The 25,693-nt window shown below is 38.3% G+C and overlaps 1 protein-coding gene across 2 annotated transcripts in view; it reads right to left on the reverse strand.

Moving 5' to 3' along the window:
• Positions 1 to 1,242: 1,242 nt before the first annotated feature.
• MAP2K4 (mitogen-activated protein kinase kinase 4) overlaps positions 1,243 to 25,693 on the reverse strand; it is a 127,094-nt gene continuing 102,643 nt past the window's right edge. For both annotated transcript variants that reach the window (XM_037028341.1, XM_037028340.1), the window contains 4 exons: positions 9,714 to 9,791; positions 6,876 to 7,024; positions 5,108 to 5,153; positions 1,243 to 3,951 (listed from right to left, as the gene is read on the reverse strand). In XM_037028341.1, coding sequence (XP_036884236.1) covers positions 3,838 to 3,951; positions 5,108 to 5,153; positions 6,876 to 7,024; positions 9,714 to 9,791 — 387 coding nt within the window. In that variant the 3' untranslated portion in view covers positions 1,243 to 3,837. The remainder of the gene's footprint in view (positions 3,952 to 5,107; positions 5,154 to 6,875; positions 7,025 to 9,713; positions 9,792 to 25,693) is intronic.

Genomic DNA, 25,693 nt, shown 5'->3' on the forward strand with positions numbered 1-25,693 from the left:
CCTGTTAGGAGCCAGGCCACACAGCAGGGAGTGGAACTTGAATATAATGGCCTTGAATCATCCTGAAACCATCCCCCACCAGCTTGTCCATGGAAAACTGTCTTCCATGAAATTGGTCCCTGATGCCAAAAAGGTTGGGGACCACTGTCCAAGATAACCAAGCAGGCCTTGGGAAGGCTTATGAGCCTTAGGTTTAACCCCAACTACAGTTCCCTCTTCTACTTCTCAATTCTACACTTCTTTCGGGTCAGTTTTTTTTTTTAATTAATGCCATTTCTAAATTCTAATTTAGAATCTAGGTGTCACAGCCCTGAGTTTGAGTCTCAGCTCTCCCCTCCTACTGTTACCAGAGTCAGAACTTCACTTCTCTAAGCCTTGGTTTTCTTTGTTGTTTTCTGCTGTTTTGCTTTTCATATCTAAAAGGGGACACTACAGCCTGACTTTGAAGGCTACAGTCAAATGAGATGAATACTTGTACTGCCCACAAAGCATGCTGTGCAGTCCACCTCTCTCTCCTGACACTGTGCCTGGGCTCAGTGGGGGATCTGGACACTCCCCAGGGTCACCTTCCCCCAGCAGCCAAGGCTCAGGCGGAGAGGCCAGGATTCCTACGGCCACACCCTTCCATGGAGAATGTTTGATACCTACCACACCTGGTTCTGTAATGGTATCTCCTACATCTCAGATCAGAGGAGAAGCAGAAACAGCAAAAGGGTAAGGTGCTGAACTAATGTCTGGTCAATGAGTCAGGACTTGATCAGTGACTGAGAGGTCCTAGTATCATAGATAAATTCAGGGCTGAAGCTTCAACGTTGGCTTCTCCAAGTTTCCAGGGTTCCATGGCTTGTTGCTCACCTCCAAGTCCTCCCATCCATAAACCCCCAGGCCTGACCTCCACAGACCTTGGACCCAACCCTCCCTCTCAGGGAACAGTGAGTGACTGCAGTCTCCAGCAGTCGTGGCACCAGGAGCAGAAAGCACGGCCAGTAACCGCAACCCAAGCCCAGGCAGACTGGATTCTTAAAAGTTGTCTCTCTCCACAATGCCACAGGTTGAAGAACAAAGAGTAAGCACCCTTTCCCTTTAGCATGAAGAAAGCTGGGCAGGTCAGGGCAACCAACAAACACATTTCAGGAGTTTCTACACCACACTAGCTCCAGCAGAAAGTAAAGTGGTATGGCAACCACAAGAGGAGAGAAGAAAAAAAGCCATAAACACTTCCAAAGAAGAGAATTTTCCCAATGTGAAATGCACAGATAATTTAATCGAATTTACTTAATTTTCCCCTCTCAGGGTCTTACTTCAGAAAATCAAATTACAAAGTCATCATCACATCCTAGATTTATTACAACTGACCTGCAGGCAAAAGGATAGAACTATTACATAAACACTTCGATTCCATGTATATATCTTAAATAGAGGAGGAATTCAAACAAGAATACAGGATAAAATATTCCAAAGCTCCAAGAAGCAGTTATGTTACTGAGCTCCATTTTTACAGACAAATAAGGCAATATCCCTGCACATTAGCTTTTTGATAATTTTTATACATTTTTCTATGGTACAAGAGAAAAATAACCAGAGCTCACAATGTACAGTTCTTACACTATTTTCACAGTTTGTGAACACTATACACCCTTTTGTTTTAATAAAGATACATTGTAATAAACTCCTTGCCCTTAAGTTTATAGTTTATAATAATCTATGATTAATACACTAAAATTTCATTTTTATGTGGTCATCCACACAAGAGAACGGTTAGATTAGCTCCTGGACAGTCAGAATTGCTTTCATCTCCATTTGTATAATGGTGAAGCGACACTATGCTGAGCCAGACGGGAACGGACAGCAGAGAAACCAATTCCTCGAGTCCTCGGGAGATACGGAGGAGGATGGCTTGGTGTGGTTGAAGGAAGACACCTAACAAGGCTTCCTTTCAGAACACTGGGAAGTCTGAGGGTTAGGATGCCGTGGGGGAGAAAATAGGAAAATTAGGCAAGTGGACCAAAGTGATCAATCATTTTTGAACTCTGAAATTTACAGGGATGTGACTTTAAAACAGCACCATTCTCCCTTATTGTTTTATAGTGTTTATGACTGTCACTCTGGAGGAGACACAGCCACCCCTGCCACCACACAGTTCTGTCATGGCGCCACCTGCCTCTCAGACCACAGCTGCCTCACTTTCCAGTATGCCTGAGCCACTCACAGTGCTGCTGGCAAAGCCTGGTGCTGGGGCAGGGGTGGGGTCGGGGGGTGGGGTGGGGCCGCACAGAGCACAGCCACAGGAGGCCCTGGCTGACAGGTGAGTGAGGAAGCACAGCAAAGACAGCAGGTTTAAATGGCCTCTTTTAACTGCTCTGGAATTGTTTTGGGTTTGGGGGAATTTTTGTAGAATTCCAATTCCAAGAAATGATGGTAACCTGCTAGAGACTTCTCGCAGCTGATGAGCTTATCTAAAGAACTGCCATTTCAGATCCTCATTGGGTCACACGCGTTTCCAGAAAGATGCTTCCTCATCACCTACCACATTAGCTGAGCCCCATGTTTTTCTGCCTTTTAAATATTAGAGCCTCTGAGAGATGTGGGGCTAGAAATCCTTGGTAGGGAACATCCCTGGTAATTATAAAGGTTTTTGAAATGGTGGGGGGGGGGGCAGGAAGTGTGAGAGAAATAACTAGATTAAGCAAAAGTCACATAGTGGTAATAGACTACACAGGCAGGGAAAGAGATTCCAAAACTGAAGACCTGGACCAGTGATGGCAAACAACTGACATTTGGTCTTTTGCTGCCTACAAGTAATCCTACAAGTAATCTTTATCTAGTCAATCAAGGCACATTGCTACTAGTTCCTCCTCCCTGGTGGTGAGTTATGATGGCAAAGGCTGCAGCCTCAGGACAGAGGGGGGAAATACACAGCTGCTACAAGTTGCTCCAGATAAGATACTAGAATTAAAAACATCTGTAAACTTTGCCCTCTGTACTATTTTTTTTCTTTCAGTCTTGGTGGTTTGTGGCAGACGGAACATCAAGTTGGCGGCACACCAATTTCTGAGTGAAAATTCTTAGGATCAGCACCTTCTTCAACAAGTGGCAGACTCCTGAGTCTTCCCAGTGGAGAGTCGAAGGACTGGTAAAGGAGAATACACATTCTGTCCTGTCTCAATATTTTAATGTTCACCTATTTGAATGCAACATGATTTTTGGTAAAGGTAAATTCATTCTAATTTAATATGATATTTCAAACAGGAATTTGGCTGAGCACATCGATTCCCAAATATCGACTGTGACTATAAAGCAACAGAAGTCAAATCAGTAAATCTATTGCACTTGGTGAAGAAAGTAAATTCCTCCTTGTCTCCCAGCTCCAGAAGGCAATGTGTCTCGTTGGCTGTGCAAGCTCTTCTCACGCCAGCCCAAGTCTCTCTGTTCAGACATAGTACATCCATCCCTGCGTTCTTCCAGTCTTTGGAAGTCTGACAAAATACCACTCCAGTAGCTGCGTCTCCAGGTTTTGAGTCTAGAAATGAATTTAAGATGTGATCTAATCACAGTCAACAAGTTGATCGTACTGACTTCCACAGTTCATGAATATGTTCATCAGGAAAGAGCAGGATGAGGTCTCTCTGACCAGCACTTAACACTGTGTGACCAATCGGGTGTTTTGGGGATGCATGTTCTAGGTGACAGGAGTATACAGACATGATGGAAACAAACACCAATCTTATTGCACGTGGTGTCTGGGCGAGCAATAAAAACACTGTGATACAGGGTTAAAATTCTTTATGTCTTGCTTCCTCTCAGCCCTTTTTTCTAGAGTCTGACGTAGCAGCAGTATCAATCAACATACATGGGAGAGCTGGGAGTAGCTGGCATTTGATCCAGGATTTTACAAACATAGCTTGCAACCTCGACGGTACGCTCTTCATACATTAAAATAAAGGGATGTTTCTGCAAGAAAATTGAAAAAAAAAAAAGAAAAAACACCAAAATTTGTATTAGAGCTCACATCCCACATTGAAGTGTTCCCAATTTTGACACAGCATAAAACCAAGGCTCCCAACCACCCAATGCTGTAAAGTGCTACAGCCCCAGCTCAGAGAGGCAGCCTAGCCTACAGTGCAGGGACACATGTTCACGAGTATGAGCATGCCCGGACATGGTGCACAGTGCTGGGGCTGGAGGGGCAGCCCTGGGAGTGGGGTCTGGACATCAATTTGCATACCCAGGAGAATGTGTAGAGGCAGGGAGCGCTGCTGTAGTCTCTGCCACCGTCTGAGAACCAAACTACATAAGTACCAGGGGCTAGTCTTAGGGCAGAGGCAGCAACTCCAACTTCCCACCCCTCAGGCACAGAAAGTGAATCTTGAACAAAAAGGATACAGTTTCCATCCTTCTGACCCCCAGGACAAAAGAAGGTCAACAGAAACCAATCCTATGAATGTCTGCACTACAGTCTCCAAAGCCTCGGGCCCCCCATCTGCCTGGTAGTCTTTCTCTATCAATATTTTGCTATGTTGCTCTTCTAAGCACACTGACTACCGGGTATCTTTAGTCATGGCTGGGGTTGATGATAAGTCTGATCTAACATCCCAGAGAGCTAGAAGCAAATTGTGACAAACAGGTGGTTTTTTTCTTTCTTCACAGCCAAGACCAATGCCACGACCAGGTGACTCCTTAAAATGCCTGGTTCCTCAGCAGGGGTGAGAACTTTCAAAGAAACAGGAATTGGCTGTATGATCTACATTTGTATGACAACATTTAATTAAGGCAGAACAAGCACCATAAATTCTCATGGACATATTACACATACATAGCCCACGCAGTAAAGAATGGCTCCTAAAAAGTGGATGCTAAAATTCTTCAGGGTAATTTTTATAATGTGTCAAGGCCAAAATTTTCCATGAGAATACAGCTAGTAAATTAGTAAGAAAATTACGATGGCAAATTTTCTTTTTCCAAGTATATTTGTTTCAAGACATTCTAAAAAATACTCAATAAGGTCAAGCTGTCTATGACAGAGGCCCACTGCCTGCTCAGCGGCCCAGCATGCTGAGGGGATTCAAGGATGAGGAAAGAGCTAATATACCCAAGGTCTCACACTCACCAGAAGTTCTTTATACTTTGGCCTTTTGGATTCATCCTTTGTAAGGCTACAATAACATAAAAATAACATTATTAAAATAAAGACACATTTACCCTAAGTATCTTTTCTCACAAATGAAATATTATAAAGAATCAAGTAGTTTTTTCCTTCAGATACAAAGTTAACAAGCAAACAACCTGCCAAACACAGAAAACACAAAAAAATTAGACTATCTATAATATAAGAATTTATCCTTAGGATATGCAGTACAGGAATATTAGAGAAAAATTATATCATAGCTACATCAAAGAATACTAAATATACTCTTAAATATATAAGTGTATGTATAAGTATACAATTAAATATGTGTGCTTCTGAATATATACAAATGTATTTATAGAGGTACCATCTAAGAGAAAACGGTAACCTGGGAGGTAAACTATATATAAACCATTAATTTATCCTTAGAGATTTAAAAAATTTTCACACTTTGTATCTCAATCCTGTGTTCTTTGGCCCAAAAGTTTATAGCTGTGCAGCTTCATTAAGGACCAGGTGAAAACCTCCGCTTGCTGACATTTCTTGTCTAATTAATGTTGCCAGAAGCATTTTCATTTGTTTGTATTTACCTGATCTTGGACCATGTCTTAATTACCACTCTCCTCCAACCTCAAATTCATTTTTACTATCAAAAACTAGTTCTATGATTTTAACCATTCATTAAAAAAGAATATATAAAATGATCAATTTATGCAAATTACATAAACTGCAAATATATGTGCCAATTAATAAAAACATTTTCAGTCATCCTTATGGCCTTCTTCTAACTAGAAAATCTTGAGTAATTCCTCTTCCCTCTGAAAACCAGCACTAAAGTAGAATTTAGTTAAGGAAGATGAAAAAGACTTGCAAACTGGAGTCAAACAAGTGTTTTCTAATATGTGAAAAGAAAGCAGTGACAATGAAATGTAAGTTTCATAGGACCTAAAGAGAGCAGAGAGAAACAGCATTCCTAGAGAGAAAAAAGACTATGGGAAAAACAAAAGCATTTTTAAGAATGTGAAGAAGATATACTAAACACTCTGGCTTTTTGCTCATAAATATATGCTTAAAAATCATGGTGGATAAACAATAATTACTAAAAATAGTCAAATAATAACAAACAGGTTGTATTTAAAATACAGACTAAAGTAGCAGAAAGCACGACTATTATTACCATATCTGCATATATTTATTCTCACCTGCTACACACACACTCCTGTTAAAAGGTAAACAGACAGCATTAACAGGTGTGGGGTTCATCTTCCTTGGAATAAGGTTTCAGAAAGCCCATAATATAGTTCAGCCAACTGATCTTTGGGCCCGATCCACCACACACACCCACCCATGTTACGTGTTATATCAGAGCAGAAATCCACCCTTGCAAGTCCAATTGGGGAAGATCTTGACTTGGTAAAAGCTTCCAAGCGATCATCTTGCTGTTAGAACCACAGCAGAATAAGGTCATTGGTCTTGCCTAGGCTGTACTCCTTGTACAGCACACTAGGAACCAGAGGCAGATGCTTCTCCACTACCCACATCTGCTTTTAACAGCACCTGAGCAGTAGAATAAGAGAGTACAGCCTCTCCAAGCCAGGAGGAACCTTCCAGATAGCTACAGTGAGCCAGAGTCCCAGCTCAGAAGACAGAGGGATGTGAAGAAGGCCCCCTTCTCCAGTGTTGCTCAGGTTAAGTAAACCTCACTGTTCTCAATGCATTGTTCTGAGTATTCATTAAGTCAAGTACTCACCACAAATTGACAAAGTTGATGAAACTCGGGGAGAATTCCCTTTCCTCCGAATTACTCAGCTGTGGAGGGTCTCCTTTCACGACTTGTGTTAGCTGATCAAATACGCTATTCCACTTTGGATAAGGAAATCGGCCTGTGGCCAACTCGTACTAAAAAGAACACAAAGGAAAAAGCAAAACACACTAAGGCATTATTTACTACTCCTCACTGAAACGGCCAGGTTGAAAATCTAAGCTCCAAGCAAAACTCTCATAAAAGCCTTGAATCAAATCCTTATCAGGTTAAGGTGGAACCTTCAGAATTATTAAGACTAAATGGAAGTAAAATTAGAATCAAGATTATACAAAGAATTCTGATCAACCAAATTCATGAACTGGGCTAAAAGGAAACACAAAACTTGAGCCCAAACAGCCCCACAATGCACATTCCAGGGCAGTGTCTGGTTCTGACTCCTTCACATGCAGGGTTCTGAAAGGCTGGATTTAGAACTATTTTAGTACAATGTCTACACAATTTATAGTCATCTCAGTGGAAAGCCATGTCCAGAGCAGTGGTCAAATGAGTTTTTAAGGTAAAAGAACATTCAACATACAAACTGCCCAATGAGCTCAAAGGAAAGAATGTGTGTATCCTATTCTACAGCCACTCTGTAGTTACTACAATTTCAACCACAGCCAGATATAACCATTAGTAAAGAAACCAAGTCAGAGGTACATCCTTCACCGTGAAGCCCAATAATGATGCTCAAGACAGTATCTCTAAATCATACCCAACCAGAACTGAGAAATGTTTCAGATGTACGTCCCAATATGTAATGGGTCAAAAATATTTGTGAAATGTATTCTCATCTTTCTCCCACTCTGACCTGAGGATAATAAAAACCTAGAAACATGCTTTTTTCAAGAACTATATCTAAATCTACATCATGGCCTAAATGAATCCCATTTTCTGTGCACTGACAGGTGTTTTCTTATGGTGTCATAATATATGAGACTCCAAACTTATTAGAGAGGAAGATGGCATACAAGAGGGAGCACCATCTGAGAAAACAGTTTCAGAGTTTCTCCAGCTCAGGGCTGGTTCTTGTCAATGAGCCAAATACTAATTTTATACAACAGAAGGAAATGCTAAAAAGATGGTATGGAAGGGGTGCTTCTCCCCAAAATGACTCCTTCAGCTCATCCCTGTCTCAAAGTATATACACACAGGTAAGAGAACAGGCATTCATGCACACACATGCAGAAATCCCTTCCTTTGCCTGAGGTTTCTTTTTAATGAAAACGCACATGCTTGAGAAGAAGTAAACCTTATTGATTATTCACAGGATCAGGAATAATTTCATTAGATTCATTCCTGAGAACAGGTTTTAATAAGAAAAGGAATAAAGTGAAAGAATTCAGACCCTAAAAATTAATCTCACACATTTTGTAATTAGGTTATCCATATAAAAAGTTATGAAGCAATTATGAGTAACTTGCTTTAAAAAATTTTAGCCAAATGTACTATAAAAACTTGATAAAGTTTTTTTATTAAAATCTTTCACAGAACAAAAATTTGGTTTTTAAAATGAAGTAAATAGTTGCCTTTTAAACATAACTGTTTTGGACAAAGATAAGTATTTCTGAATCTTTTAATGTCTTATATGCAAATAGTTGCCTCAGCTAAAAGCTACAAGTCTTCCTGCAGTCTTTGGGGCCAGTCACCAGACCTAAAGATACCCAAGCTGCATGCTCTCTTCTGACTGAAAAAGAAAGGATTCCTCCTCCTTTAGTCACGTGGCTTCCGCATAGGAAAGATTCTAGGAGGTGTGTTCTATATTTGGTCACGAGAGAAACTAGAAGGGGTCTTCTGCAGAGGTGAGCTATTACCCTTCAAGTCTCAATGCAGAGACTTCATGGGACTGGCAAAATGACTCACGCAGAATAACTAACAAGGAGAACTAATGCAGCCCCCTAGCGACGAAAAACTCACACCCAATGTAGTTATAGCTGTAGAAGCTGTCCAAACTCAGAAAAACCTCATCAAGCCTGGTAAAACAGCAAGCGCAAGAAAATAAATCTAAAACTTCAAAACAAAATTTGGTATTAAGGAAATAAGCTAATAAAGATACTTTTTAAATAGAACCAAAATTTCAATACAGTCCACAGGTGAGAAAGAAGAGTTTATTTAATTGTGCTTCATTAGTGGCAAATTACAGTAGATTTCTTGCTGTTCTTTCTCCATGTGGTCCTAAGGTAGAACTTTCATTTAGAATGTCACCTAGGCAGTGTCTGTTTCTCCAATGAATTACTTTCAGCACAGTTGTTTGTGACTTTCCCATTCACTGAACAGAAGACTTGAGTAGAGCTACCCTCACACAGACAAACGGGCAGACCTGAAACATGCTGTGCACGGGTCTACCAGCCACACTCCCTTTGGCTGGAGGCAGAGGGGCCTCTGAGCCTTCCCTGCGGCACTGCCTGCACAGGAACTGCCCTCTGTTCCTGCTCTCAGGGCGACTGCCTAGTACAAGTGACCAAGGTGACCCAGAGCCCTTGATGACATTATAGAACCCTTCATTACAGGGCTCTGAAGTAGTGCACGTCATCAAACCTTGAGGGAAATCACCAATTATGGTTTGATATATAAGGTATAAAACATCATTTTTTCCAACAACTAGAAGATGTAGTCCCTGTGATTACAGCCATGAGCAGGTAAAATAAGAAAACAGGTCAATAAAATCAAAGACTAGAAGAAATAAGAGGCAGTTCTTTGTGAGGGGTGGAAAACTGACTAAATTTTCCTTCACTTCTGAATTTGTTACATTACTGTGACAAAGATGAGTCAACATACACATACCAATGTGATCCCCAAGCTCCAGACATCAGAGCGGACATCGTATCCTTGTCGTGATGCACTTGGGTCTATTCTTTCAGGCTGGAACACAAAGAGAAATCATGGTCATTAATTATTCAAACCACCAGGGAGAAGAATGGGAGCAATAGCTGGGCAGTAGCCAAAAGATCAGCATGCTCCTTAGGGGAATACATGTCTGGGGTCAGGTCAGGGGTAAGGAAACCTAACATTACAAACAATCAACAGGAAAAAAAATCCCTCAATGGCTTCCTCCACAAAGGGAATACAAAGCAACTCTCCTAATTACTCACAAGCATTTACATATCTGAAGCTGAGAACACTGGAAAGATAGGAAGAAAACTGGAAAAATATGAAAAATAAAAAATTGCAGGGTTAGCTTAGTAGCAAGTAGTGGTTCAAAGGAGGAAAAAGACTAACTCTTCTTTGTTTCATGAATAAAGCCATACTGCAACATATTTGAGATATAAAAGCAAGTATGAGCTGAATTTATTATAATTATTTTATCCATTCTTCATCATAAAGCTAAATTTATCATTATACATATCTATTACTCATTGTTAATAAGTGAAACACTGCCAATATAGTAATATATCATCCCATCACTTAAATAGCTAAAATCATTTTTAGCAATTGCTGTGAAAGGAGCATCTTCACATTTCCTTGAAATGGGAAACCCTTGTCTACAGACATGTCAGGGATGAAGAGAAAAGAGAGCCAGCATCAGTGGCAGTAGGTCAGTGGACAGTGGGTCCTGAACTAAGACTGAGAGTAACTGCTGTGGTAAGACATGTCCAGAGACGCACAGGAGCTGACTGCATTCTACTCATGGCCTGTCGGCAACGACTAATTTGGAGACCTGTGTATTTTGTTTTGAACATGAGTACAATAGCTGCATAAATTTTCATTGTAAGCTATTTACTTCGTTTTTTATTACAAATACATTTATTTACCTGACAAGGTGCACATTACGTAAAAATCCCAGATAGCTGACCAAGAGAGAAACAGCAACAAAATACACATTCTCACAAATACAGACCATGTTCTGTGCCATAAAACCTTATATTAAAAAACTTAACTAACGCAAGGCATATTCTCAGTCTACAAAGTAAATGAAAAATCACTAACATAATCAGATTCCCCAGGTAATCTCCAAATACCTAGAGACTAAACAACATATTTCTAAATAACACACGGAACACAAAAGCTTAAGAAAATGTAAAAAATATTTTGAACAAAATAAAAAAGAATAATTTATCAAATCTTGTGGAATGCAGCAAAAGTAGTACTCAAGGGAAACCTAAGCACTAAATGTAAATCTAACTGTACATTTTTAAGAAATTAGGAAAACAGCAAATTAAACCCAAAGCAAGTAGAAGGAAGACAACTCAGGTTATTAAAATCAGAATGAAAGAGAGGGTGTTACTGACCTTACAGAAATAAATGAAATAGATCTATTCTTCCATAATAAGTCTGAGAAGCCTTAAAACTACTTTTTCAAAGAATTTATTAATCAAATCTTCTCATAAAGAAAAGTCCAGACCCAGATAAGTTCACTCCTTGTGTGGTGAACTCCTTCAAACATGCAAGGGAGAATAACACCAGTCTTACACAGATTTTTTTCCCCAGAAAATAGAGAAGTAGGGTACACCTCCCAACTTGTTTCGTGAGGCCAATGTAATCATTTATGAAAACCTAACAAAGATATTACAGCACAATAATCCCTCACAAATATAAATAAAACTGTTAACAAAATACGAACAAATTTAATCCAGCAACACATGAACAGGTAATGTATCATAAAAGTGGAGTTTATCTCAGGAATACAAAAATGGCTCAATATTTTAAAATTATTATAAGGTTTCACATCTACAGGATAATGTAGAAAATTATATCATCATCTCACTAGATGTAGGATTGGCCTCTGACAAAACTCAGTAATAATAACAACAACTCTTAGTACACTAAGAAGCAAAGGGAATTTCATTCCACAAAGGGCATCCAAAAATAACCTAAAACTAACATGATACTTGGTGGTGAAATATTGAACACTGTCCTTCCTAATAAACATATTTGGACAAAGCACTTCCTAATTGATATATCAGCATTACTGGAGGTCCTAGACAGCACAGAAAGGCAAAGAAATGCAAAACACTGCCTTTATTCACTCACAGCCATTTGAATTTCTACAGTTGTTTACAGAGAAAGAGCCCTACTAAAGTGAATGGTGGGACCAGCAAGGCGACAGGACACAATGCAAAATATGAAAGTCAGCCGCATTTATCTATGGTATCAAAGCAGTAGAAAAAAATTTTTTACTTTCATTTACAATAGTAGCATCAAAACATATGAATTTCTTAGGAATAAATTTAAAAGATTCAATAGTTCCACACTGAAACTATAAAACACTGCTGACAGCAAAAAGACTTAATGGAAAAATAGAGCAAGTACTAAAAAACACAGATGCATCAAAACATCCACAAGTGAATGGATTAATAAACTATGGTCTACCAATACAATGCAAAACTTCTCAGCAACAAAAAAAATGAACTAACACATGCAAGACTATGTACATTTATATGAAGCTCTAGGAAAAGCAAATCAAACTGACAGTCGCAGAAAATAAAATCAATGATCTTTTTGGGGTGATAGACATGTTTCATATCTAGATAGAAGAGGTGATTACATGAGCAACTACATTTATCAAAATTCAAATTGTATGCTTAAAATGGTGGTTATGGCGGTAATGTCATTCTGAAACTGTAGTTGTTTATGTCACTACGACCTGGAATTTCTAGCATATCAGGTATGTCCAGAAAGTATCCATCCACGCAGTATAAAAAAGAGAGACATTTATTGAAGAAGATAGAAGAAACATTGTACATAGGACAATGATGCCTCAGTCCCCTTCAAAGTAGGTACCTTGGGACCTCACACAGTTCTCCCAGTTTCTCTTCTATTGTTGGAATTGCCATCAGATGCCCATTGTATTTTTTTGTATCTCATCAAGGATCTAAAATCTCTTCCTTTTCAAAGGTGATTTTAGTTTTGGGAAAAGCCAGAAGTTGCTGGGCACCCAAATAGGGCTGTAGAGGAGCTAAGTCACCTGGGTGACTTGATATTTTACCAAAAATCTCTGCACAAGACATGATGCATGAGTGGGCACGTTGTCATGATGAAGCTGCCAATCACCAGCTGCCCACAGCTGCCACTGTTTTTATCATATTGCATCTCTCAACCATAGAAGAACATGAAGGTGGTACTCCTTATTAACTGTTAGGCCTGAAGGGGCATACTCATGATGGACAACACATACTCCCAACTGAAAAATACAGTTAACATGGTCTTGATCTTGCTGTGACTTTGCCATGCTTTATTCAGGTCTGGAGAACCACATGACTTCCATTGGGATAACTGGCCTTCCTTTCCAGATTTTAGCCGTAGACCCACAATTCATCTCTGGTTATGACATTCCTTCTTCAGGAAATCCGTTTCATTGGGAATGGTTTGAATCAAGCCTTTAGCAATTGCAGCATGACGTTCCTTCTGCTCTGGTAGCAGGAGCCACAGAACAAATTTTGCCATGACACATTTCATGACAAGAACCTGCATCAAAATCTCGGACACAGTAGTCTTCAGAATCCTCAGATCAGCTTCTAGTTCTCACATTGCCAGTCGCCAATCTTTGTTTGTTTATTGCAGCCCACACATGCTCAACATTCTCAGGTGTTCTGCTTGTTGCAGGCCTTCCAGAATGTGGATCACTTTCAAGAGATTCCCCAACCATCTTTAAAGCATTTGTGCCACACTTTTATTTGCTCTGCACTCATTGCATTGTCCCAGAAAGCCTTCAGAATCATCCGAATAGTTCCCATGGAAGAATGTTCAAGCTTAACACAAAATCTGGTGCAGATTGATCGCTCTACTTGCATAGTCATTTTGCATGTGATGGCCACACGGTACACACACTCACTCAACAGCCTCTACCACCCCCACTGAGTAGTACAGTGAAGTCATCATTATTCACACATGCATATTCCAATCCACTCTCCTTGGCTGCCAGGTTACATTGATGTTCCACAAACCATTCTCGTTATATTAACAATGGCTGGACTTTTTCCGAACAGGAATCACTTATGTGTTTGGAAACTTACATAACTCCTGGAAATAAGTCAGAAAAAAAGGATTCCACTTCTTTTCAATGTCATACTGAAGCACGTAGACCCATGCATGCATGATTCACCTCCAGATATGACCTTCTTAAGGAAACCTGGTTCATTGGTAGCAATAACAAGTCTACAGAATTATTTAATGTTTATTATTCATAAGTACTCAGACACTTAAGTTACATGATTAACTCGTATATTCTTCTCCAGTAGGGATACAAATGATTTTTGCCCAATAGCCCCAAAAGTTACTGCTTTACTGACCTGGAGATAATTAGCAGTGCTGTATTCTTTCTTCTGTGACCATAAATACTGAATCACCCTAAGGTTCTTAGAGCCAGTTTCAATATCTTGTCTGTCCAGTTTTCTCATGAATGAGCTAAGTATATATATTTTTGACAAATGTTCATTCCTCATGTTTATGTGTAATACTTTTTACCAATTTGAAAATTATTCTTTGAGAAAAATTTAAGATCCACAAAATCAAGAAACGAGTAAAGACCCTGTATCCTATAGGTATAAAAAACAAAAAAGCTTTTTAAAAGTATAACAGGAAAATAACCAACTTAGAGAATAGGATATGAAACACTAAAAAAAATAGCAAAAAGTGATAGATAACATACTTTTCTATCCAAAACATATAATTTACAATAAATATATAAGTTACTTTGTATTAAAACATAAGACAAACCCAATGAATAAGGCAAAACTGACTATTTCACTGTTAAATTTTGAATGAATTTTTCTCAACTTTAAGAGGCAAAACAGCATTGAATAAATGTAATTAATAATACAGAACACTTTCTCAGTATTTAAATTTTTTTAAGATTTTGTTTATTTATTTATCTTTAGAGGAGAAGGAGAGAGGGAGAGAAACATCAATGTATGGTTGCCTTTTGTGCGTCCCCTGCTGGTAGTTAGCCTGCAAGGAACCGGCCTGCAACCCAGGCATGTGTCCTGACTGGGAATCGAACCGCGATCGTCTGGTTCGCAGGCCCGTGCTCAATCCACTGAGCTACGCCAGCCAGGGCTCAGTATTTAATTTTTTAATTGACCATTTATCTTGCTAAAAAGAATCTTTTTAAAAAACAATTAGATTTTTAAAAAGATTTTATTTGTTTATTTTTAGAGAGAGGGGAAGGGAGGGAGAAAGAGAGGGAGAGAACTATCAATGAGTAGTTGCCTCTCACGTGCCCCCCCACCCCCCCACCAGGACTGGCCTGCAACCCAGGCATGTGCCCTGACTGGGAACCGAACTAACGACCCTTTGGTTTGCAGCCTGCGCTCAATCCACTGAGCTACACCAGCCAGGGCTAAAATGAATCTCAATATATCCCAAAAGACAGTAACACATGTTAAAATGCTTTTAAAGGAAATAATAAGCCAAAAGATTAAAAAGAATCAACAAAATACTTCATATTACTTAGCAATGTTATGTAAAAAATTACCCCAAAACTTAATAGCTTAAAAATAAAAAGGTTTTTTATCTCACAGTTTCTGTGAGTCAGGACTCAGAGAGCATTTTCAGTGGAGGGTTCTGATTCAGGGTCTTTCATGAGGCTGCAATCAAGATGTCAGCTAGGATGGAAGGCTTTACCATGGCTGAAGAATTTGTCACCAATTTTATGCACAGGTTTCCTCACCACAAAGCTGCCTGAGCGTCTCCTCAACATGCCAGCTGGCCTCCCCCAATGACAACAATAGAAGGGGTGGGGGGAGCAAGCAAGAAGCCACACAATGCTTGTTTATGACCTACTATCAGGGAAGACACACAGTCACTTCAGTCACACGCTCTTCATTAGAAGTCAGTCACTAAAGTTCAGTCCACACTCAAGGTTGTACTAGGTCTCTACCCTTTGAGCGGAGGCATGTTAAGAAACTGTGAATGAAGTTTAAAATTATCATACTTTTGGGTATAAAAAAGTCCAGTAAACAGCTCTTACATCTCATACATAAAACAACTAAGAAAACAAAAATATGTACATGTATACATGTGCACATGTGTGCAAGGACATACACACACACGGATGCTAAGGAAACAGTAAAACTACATCATTTTCAAAGAATTACCTTTCACCAAAGATTACTGGCCAAAATGGAGTTCAACCTCAAAGGACAGAAAAAAATAAGTTACCACAAACATGCTGAAGTCTGGGGAAATTTTTTTGAACTCAAAGAGGTCAAAGATATGTTTTTGCTTACTAAACAATCAATTTTTTACTGTATGAATAAATAAAAATTTTCCCAACTCAATTACTTAAAACTTTTACAATGTAAACTATAAACCAATCTTGCTTAAGCATTTTTATGCAGAAATCTTAAATATTAACATACCAAATGTAAAAATATATGAAACATATAAACAAACCACAAGCCATATGGAGCTTGTTTTTGGAATGCCAGACTGGTTCAACCACAGGAAATATGTCACTAGCACTCTTTATACAACAGCTACACAGAAAGAAACACTTCACCAAGTACTGAATGCTGCCCAAAAGGCATTTCATAAAATTGAGTAGCCATTCCTGATTCATTCTCACCCTCCCTCTCATACACACATATTTTTGCACACAAATGTACACACTGACTCAGTAAATCAGAAAAAGGTATTTGTTTTCAAGTCAGAAATAACAGAAGAAACCTATTGTCAACACTCTCATTCAATATCACTATAGAAGTTCTAGGCAAACTAACCAAAGTGAATATGAGAAAAGGAAATGTATAATATAAAAGAATATATATGAGATAGATCAATCAATATGAGGAAGGCGAGCCAAGGTGAAAATTATTTGCAGATTGGTACCTTAAGTACCATCTGAAACCTACTTTAAAAAGTAAATCAGTAATTTGTCTGGTTATAAAATAAACACATCAATATAAATAGCTTTCTGTTGGAACGTTTAAAGATGCCCTGGAGGTTCCTAACCTTTCTTCATTTTTTTGAATTCTTGTTTCTTCCTTCTTTTCTGTTTGGTTGTTTCTTTCTTCCTTCTGGTCCACTCCCTGATTTGAGTCCCAGTTTCCTTTCCATCACTATTGGATTCCTGTGCATCTCCCTTCATTTCAATCAGTTCAGCCTTCATATGTTCCTCTAATTTGTGGCTAAAATCAACCAATTCTGTGAGCATCCTGATCACCAGTGTTTTGAACTGTGCATCTGATAGGTTGGCTATCTTGGTCGCTTAGAATTGTAGGCTCTGGGGCTTTGAACTGTTCTTGAATCATAATGTTTGCTCTGTTTGCACCTCTTATGTTTGAGGGGCGGAGCCTTAGGGGTACCAGAAGGGGAAGAGGAACAGCCACTAGTGGAAAACTTATTTGAACAAATAATAAAGGAGAACTTCCCCAGTCTGGCAAAGGAAATAGACTTCCAGGAAATCCAGGAAGCTCAGAGAGTCCCAAAAAAGTTGGACCCAAGAAGGAACACACCAAGGCACATCATAATTACATTAGCCAAGACCAAAATGAAGGAGAGAATTCTAGAGGCAGCAAGAGATAAGGGGACAGTCACCTACAAAAGAGTGCCCATCAGACTGTCAGCGGATTTCTCAAAAGAGACTTTATAGGCAAGAAGGGGCTGGAAAGAAGTATTTCAAGTCATGATATCCAAAGACCTACAGCCAAGATTGCTCTATCCAGCAAAGCTTTCATTTAGAATGGAAGGACAGATAAAGTGCTTCTCAGATAAGGTCAAATTCGAGGAGTTCATCATCACCAAGCCCTTATTATATGAAATGTTAAAAGGACTTATCTAAGAAAAAGAAGATAAAAAATGTGAACAGTGAAAGGACAGCAAACTCACAGTTACTAACAACCACACCTAAAACAAAAGCAAACTAAGAGGACAACTAGATCAGGAGCGGAAAGAAATGGAAATGGAGAAATGGAGATCACATGGAGGGTTAGCAACAGGGGAGTGGGAGGAGGAGAAGGGGGGAGAAGGTACAGAGAATAAGTAGCATAGACGGTAAGTAGAAAATAGACAGAGGGGAGGGCAGGAATACTATGGGAAATACAGAATCTAAAGAACTTGTGACACATGGACATGAACGAAAGAGGGAGAATGGTGGCAGAGGGGTGTGCAGGGTGGAGGGGAATGAAGGGAGGGAATGGGACAACTGTAATGGCATAATCAATGAAATATATTTAAAAAAATAAAATAAATAGCTTTCTTGTATATCAGCGTTTACCTGTCAGAAAAATACATCCCATCCAAAACAGCAACAAAAAAATGTTTTAGCACCCAAGAATTCAGCAGTGAACTCAATAAAGGATGGTCTCAAATGTAAACAGTCAGGTGGTGATAAGGGTTATGAAGCAAAATAGGGTTCAAGAGGTAAGAGTGATGAGGATGCTGTCTGTTTTAGATGGGGTGGTCCAGCAAGGATTATCTGAAGATGACATCTGCTCAGAGACCTAAGGAAAGTGAAAGACTGGCATAGCAAAAATACTCCCAGGGGAGAGTTCAGGGGAGAGTTCAAGGGAGAAAGGGAGAAAGGGAGAAAGGGAGAAAGGAAAGACCCTGAGGCAGGAAGAGCCTCCATATCTTATGGAACAGTAGGGGGCTGGTGTGGTGGCTGGAGGTGCTCAAACAAGGGGGTAGTCTCAGACAGCTGAGGCCAGACCACAGAGAACTTCTCAGGCCCACTGAGCTACACGAAGAGGATGGCATGATGTGACAAGGCTTTGAAAACACGACTCTGGCTGCTGTGTTGAGAACAGAGTGTGGTGGAGCAAGGGTGCAAGCAGGGAGACCATTCCGGAGATCACAGAAAAGAAGGCAGGTGAGAAATGCCAGTGTCTGGATCAATGACCAATGGTGGTTTTAAAAAGAGGGTGGGTTCTAGGTACACCTTTGCAGAAAGGTAAAGCAGAAAGTAGAAAGAAATAAAACTGCAAAGTTTGTGTCCTCAGCAAATGGGAAGAGGGAATTGGTATTCGCTGAAACATAGAAAAACTGGGGAGGCAGAGTCAGCTCACAGATTTTGTAGGGAGCAGAGAGGTGAGAGGTGATCAAGAGTTCTGTGCTGGACATATTATATTTGCAACTTCTATAGAATCTAAGAGGGGACAGAAAGTAGGAAATTACATGCAGGGTTTTGAAGTTTACAGATGAGGTGTGTGCAGGAAAGAAATCATCAGCAGTTATTCTCCTAAGCATCTACTACATAAGAGGTACTGGAACTCAATGAACAAAAGAGATAGACAGTATTAGTCCTTAAGACTAGATGAACTCATTTAAGGAATTTGGGTAGTTAAGAAAAGAGACTGAATACTCAGACCTGGGATATACCAATAAAAGGATCATCAAAATGAGGACCTGGAGAACCAGTAAGACAGCCAAAAAAAAATGTAATGCCATGGAAACCAAGTGACAAATGTGCTTCAAGCATGGAGTACACTTCAAACATGACAGGTAGCCTAAGGAAATTTATGACTCAGAACTGACCAACATGAGACATAATGTTCACTCTAACAAAAGCAGCTTAAATCGAGCAATGAGGGCAAAATAACTCATTGGAATGGGTTTTAAAAGAATAAAAGGAGAAAAGGCAGAGACAGCAGGTATAGACTAGTATTTACAGTTGACAATAAATTTGAAAAAACTATTAAGAAATGTGTACAACCTATAAGAAGGAAAAATTATCAAGAAACATTAAGACAACTGAGTGAATGAAAAGAAGTTATATATTTAATACATTCTTCCATTGGGAAAAGTCAATATTAAAAAACAGCAATAATCAAATTAATTTATGTCTAATAAAATGCCAATAAAATTCCTGTTGAGTTTTTTAAATAATGATAATAATATTAATGTGAAAAATATATAATAATAATAATACAACAAAGTCAAGAAACAGTGTAAAATTCAAGCATTTAGTATGGGTACTAATTCTAAACAGTCGATTTTGAATGAAGAAAATTAAAATTTCAGCTGATGAAACATTTGTGGGGAGAAAAGTTATACTCTTTCCTTTGATAATGCACTAATGTTGGTTACAGTACGGTTAAAAACTGAAATGTAAAAAACAAAAGCCTGCCCTGGCTGGTGTAGCTCTGTGGACTGAGCACGGGCCTGTGAACCAAAAGATCATAGTTTGATTCCCGGTCAGGGCACATGCCTGGGTTGCAGGCCAGTTCCCAGCAGGGGACGCACGAGAAGCAACCATACATTGATGTTTCTCTCCCTCTCTCCTTCCCTTCCCTTCTAAAGATAAATGAATAAAAAAATTTTTAAAAGCCTAAACATAGGCACTAAAATAAAATTCTGCAACTATTTCCAGTCTTGGCATGACAAAAGTCTTTCAAGATATTACAACAGTTATAAATCTCAAAGTTAACAACTGATAAGCTCCACCATGTTAAAATTTTCTTTTTCTGTAATTGACCCAAAATTTCCTTTTTCTGTACTATACATAGTAAAAACTATGTATAATTTAAGACACATGACAACTTCTGAGAAAATTATGTAATTCTCCTTATATTTTAATCAATATAAAAGATTAGCATTCTAATAAAAATGGGCAAAAGTTAATGCATAAAATGCAAAAGTGTCCAACTTTAACATAATTTAAAAATATATAACAAAACCCATGTGATTAATAGAATTTCCATTCTGGCCTCTCAACTTGACAAAGATAAAACTATAACGATACAGATTGACACCTATTTAAAAAACACAGCCTTTAATGTTCCCAAAGGTCATGAGATGTATGAATCTTTTATATCCAAGAAAAGTTATGAGTTGTATGAAGATACAGTTTTAAAATGTTGCCCTGGCTGGTGTAGCTCAGTGGATTGAGCGCGGGCCTGCGAACCACACAATCGTGGTTCGATTCCCAGTCAGGGCACATGCCTGGGTTGCAGGCCAGTTCCCGGCAGGGGACACACCAGAGGCAACCATACATTGATATTTCTCTCTCTCCTTCCTTTCCCCTGTAAAAATAAATAAATATAATCTTAAAAAAAATAATGTTAAAAAATAATATAAAATGTTTACAGCCATTTTTAGTATAACAAAGCACTAGAAAAACTTAAGCAAGCAAAAATAGAAAGTTAGTTCATTTTAATGTCCAAATTCATTATATGTGAAAATGCATCAACTTGGAATAAATGCCTACAAGCAGATGACAAACATATGTGCAATATGATTATATTTACATAAAAATGTAACAACATACACTCACAAAAAATTTTCCTCCCTTTATAAGTGAGTTGTGGGTTATTGATTCTCCATTTTACTATTCTGTGTATTATTTTTATGTATTTAACAGACACAAAATCTTACAATAAAAACATATTTATAAAGCTATTACCAATAGAATTCTTCAAACATAGTTATTTAACATTTTAAAAACTATGAATAATGCAATGGGATTTTAAAGTCCCCAGGAAGCAAAAATATCCTGCCACGGGGGTTTACATAAATTACGTATCTCAAAGTTATCGATACAAACAGAAAAAGTGGCACATGAGTCTCATTTGGGAATGTGCATGTACATGGGTATTCAAGGGAGAAGAATATCCAACCCAGAATCTTTACTTGATTATTCCAATATGCTTTACTAGGCAAGAAATACTAAAAATCTTGAGAAAATTCAGAATTAAAGTAAAAAGCTCTTTTTAGAATAAAACCATCATGAATTCATACCCAGGATTACATGGGGCAGTTATTTTCTAACATTCAAAAATGGGCAATTCAAACTGCTGAAGAAATAAGAAGTACTGGTCACTTAAGTCAAATCTACACTTCCAAAGATGACAGCAACGTTGGCAACAGTTGTTTACTAAACTCAATTTTTGTGAAGTCACAATTCTCGGGGACTGTCTTCACATCTTCAGCAGTCTCAGTACTAGTACCACAGTGGACAGTACCCTTCAGTTTTTTTCAACAGCTCTCCTGAAATGTAGTCCACATACCATACATGCAACCATGACCAGAATCTATTTCAGAACATTCTCCATCGCACACCCTTTGGACATCACCACCCTATTCTACTGCAACTGCCCCACCACCAGGTATAAATAAGCACTAACCTACTTTCTGTTGCTACAGGGACCCTTACTTTGGACTTTCAAATAAATGGCATCATATGGTATGTGGTCTCTTGTCTCTTGTCTTGTCTCTTGTCATATGGTATGTGGTCTTCTACTCTACCCTTATTGTACCATGAATCAGACTTATCCATTTCAAGATTAATATTCTACACATATATCACCTTGTTTTTACCCCCATTCATCCACTAATGGACATTTGAGTCTTTTCTACCTTCTGGCTATTAAACATTCTGTTATGTTTATAGTTATGTGCCATAAACATTCGTGCACAAGTTTTTGTGTGGACATATGTTTTCATTTCTCTTGGGTATATACCTGGGAGTCCTATTACCAATTCTTACTGTACCTCTATGTAGACATGTTTGAGGAACTACCAGTCTCTTTAAAGTGTCTGAATCATGTCACATTCCTACCAGCAGTGTATGAGAATTTAAACACTGCTGATTATCTGACTTGTTGATTCTAGCCACCCTAGTGAATATGAGGTGGTATCTCATGGTTTTAAGCCCTAAATTTTTAAGCCAGTCCAGAACTAGAATTTAAATAATTAACAAAGCTATAAAAACAATTATGGTAAAATCCTGCCGACCACACTAGAAAAAATTTATTTTTCCAGCTGAAAAGCCTAACATTGACAGCTACATCATTTATAACACTGTCTGATAAACTGTTTTCCATACACTAGACACTCTCCTAGCAGGCATGCAACAAGACAAAGTGGGCTCCACTGGCAAATGTTTAGGATAGACTAGATTCACAAAAGATGTTTCTTTATTGAGAAGTTTCTCATTACTTTTCATTTGTATGCTAATATACACTATGTATCTATAAAATAGCATGTGGTGATCCCCAAACTTATTTGGCTCCAGAAAAATGATAAACAGAGCTACATCAGCAAAAATGGCAGAGTAGGTAGCTCGTAGGGAACATCCTTCCAGAGAAACATTGAAAAGTAAAGCAAAAATTGCAGAATCAGCTTCATCAGAACTCTGGAGGGAAAAGCCAAGCTTTACAACAACCAAGCAAACACTAGATCAAGAAAGGGGCAACTTAAAAATAGTAGGAAACCTGTGCAGCACTTCTACTTGACCTTGACCCAGCTCAGTGGTGGCCTTGAAGATGGCAACCGTCACTCAGAGTGTAGGCTCCCGGTCCCTGGTCCAGAGGGAGGAGGACACAGAGCAGATCTTATTCATCACGAATTGTGTTTGTCTGTTCTAACCTGTCTGGGAGGCTATATGAAAGAAAGATGCAAGGTGCTTGCCTCTGTTTTGCTGACATTGGACCTCGCTCAAGGCAGAAGGAATGGACATTCTTGAAAACAACTTAAGGCAAATGAATAACCCGTAGATACCTGGTGCAAGATTCGGACTGAGGTATAGATTAGAGCATCAAAAGCATAGGAGAAAAATTTAAGGGTAGAGTTTCTTTGGGAAATTAAGCCATTCAAAAATCACCTGTATATACTGAGGAATGTAGAAAGCCATGTATATACCTTGGGCAGGACACAAAAAAACTAGAAGACTGGAAACTTTAACTTCTTGCTGATCTATAGGTTTAGGGCAAGTAGAAACTAAAAATTGAGGAAGATCTATAAATGACCTGGCAAAGCACTGAAGAAGTGTCCCAACACAAAGCCAATATGCAAAAACTGGAGCAGTTGTTTGGGTTTTTTCCCCTTTGTTTTCTTCGTGGAACTTTTTTTCCTTTTTGGATTCTGTTTTTGCCCACCACCTCACCCCTCAAAAAATTTGTCAAAACACAGCTGAACATAAGAAAGATATATCAGAGATCATACATGATTTAAAATACAGACTTATTTAAAACTTTAGAAAAATCACTAAATAAACAGCTTTATCCTGCAAGGAATAAAACAAACCATGAGGAGGGGGAAAAATATGAGTTCCAGTGTCCTCACATTACAATATTCAAAATGTCCCATTTTTAAACAATAAATTACAAAGTATGCAAATAAACTGGGAAGTATGACCCTGCTTACTGGAGAAATGAACAGAAACTGTACCCAAGGACACTCGCATGAACTTACTGGACAAAGATTACATCAACTGTCTTAAATATCATAAAAAAGAGTTAAAAAACCATGACAAAGAGTTAAAGGACACCAGGTAAACATGGTCTCAACAAACAGAGTATTAACAAAGAGAAATTTTTAAAAAGAATCAAACAGAAAGACTGTTCCTAAAATGTATAACTGAAATTAAAAATCCACTAGAGAGCTTGAATAGCATGTTTGGGCAGATAGAAGAATCAGCAAACTTTAAAACTGGTGAACTGAAATTATCCAGTCTGAGGAGCACAGGGAAAAAAGTATGAAGAAAAATGAAGAGACTCAGAGACTTGTGGGACACCATTAAGTGTACCAACATACTTATAATAGTCCAAGAAGGAGAAGAAATAAGAGGGCAGAATAAACACTTGAAGAAATAGTGGCCAAAATCTGTGCAAATTTGATAAAAGGCACAAATCTATATGTCCAAGAAGCTTAACATATTGTTTATTGTGGAATAAACAAAGAGATTGCCATCAACGCATTATAACTGAACTGTTGAAGACTAAGAGAATCTCGAAACAGCAGCAAAGCAGTGATTTCTCACATATTAGGGATCTTCAAGAATACCAGCTAACTTCTCATCAGAAACCATGGATGCCAGAAGGGAATGAAATGACATATTTAAAGCATTGAAAGAAAAAAACTGTCATCCAAGAATTTCCTATCCAGCAAAACTGTCCTTCAAAACTGAAAGCCTGTTAAGACATTCACAGATAAACAAAAGACAGTATGAAAGGACACTAGACAGAAACTCTGAATCATAAAAGGAAATAGATTTCTAGTAAAGGTAACTATATAGGTAAATATATAAGCCTTTATGATTTTATTTTTGGTTTGTAACCCCTCTTTTTGCTTCTTATATAATTTAAAAGACAAATGGATAAAATAATTAATTATGAATCTACATGATTAAGCAAACGACATTTACAGAGATTAGTGACAATAACATAGGAGGTGGAACAGTATACTGGCAGAGTTCTTGTATGTTTTTAAAGCTAAGTAGGTATTAATTCAAAGAAAACTTATACATTTAGGACACTAAATGTAATGAATATGGTAAACCATTAAGAAAATATCTAAAACATATACAGAAGAGGAATAAGAAAAAATTAAGACATGCAATAAAAAAATCAAATTAAAAAAGGCAGCAGAGAATAAGTACAAAAACAGGTATAAGATATACAGAAAACAAAGGACAGAAGTCATACCTTATCGGTAATTATTTTAAATATAAATGGATTAAAGTCTCTAATCAAAAAGTAAACATTAAGGGAATGAATAAGGAACCATAATCCTACTATATGAGTCTACAAAGGACTCATTTTAGATACAAAAGTACCAACAGAGAAAGAGTGGAAAAAGTTACTCAGTGCAGTATATTCTCTGTTGCCAAAAATACAAGGTCTCTCCAGAAAGTATTCAGATGTCTATGAAGAAGAGCATTTATCGAAGAAGATGTAAGAAACACTGTACATAGGACAATGACGCCTCAATCCCCTTCAAAGTAGGCACCTTGGGACCTCACATAGTTCCTCCAATCGCCATCAGCTGCCTGTTGTATTTTCCTGAATCTCACTGAAGTCTGAAATTTCTTCCCTTTCAAAGGTGATTTTAGTTTCACGAAAAGCCAAGTCTCAGGGTACCAAGTATGGGTTGTAGGTGGGGCTGAG

This window comes from Sturnira hondurensis, unplaced genomic scaffold, assembly GCF_014824575.4.
Source record: "Sturnira hondurensis isolate 20B ecotype Veracruz unplaced genomic scaffold, ASM1482457v3 Scaffold0019835, whole genome shotgun sequence".
Taxonomy (NCBI): Eukaryota; Metazoa; Chordata; class Mammalia; order Chiroptera; family Phyllostomidae; genus Sturnira; species Sturnira hondurensis.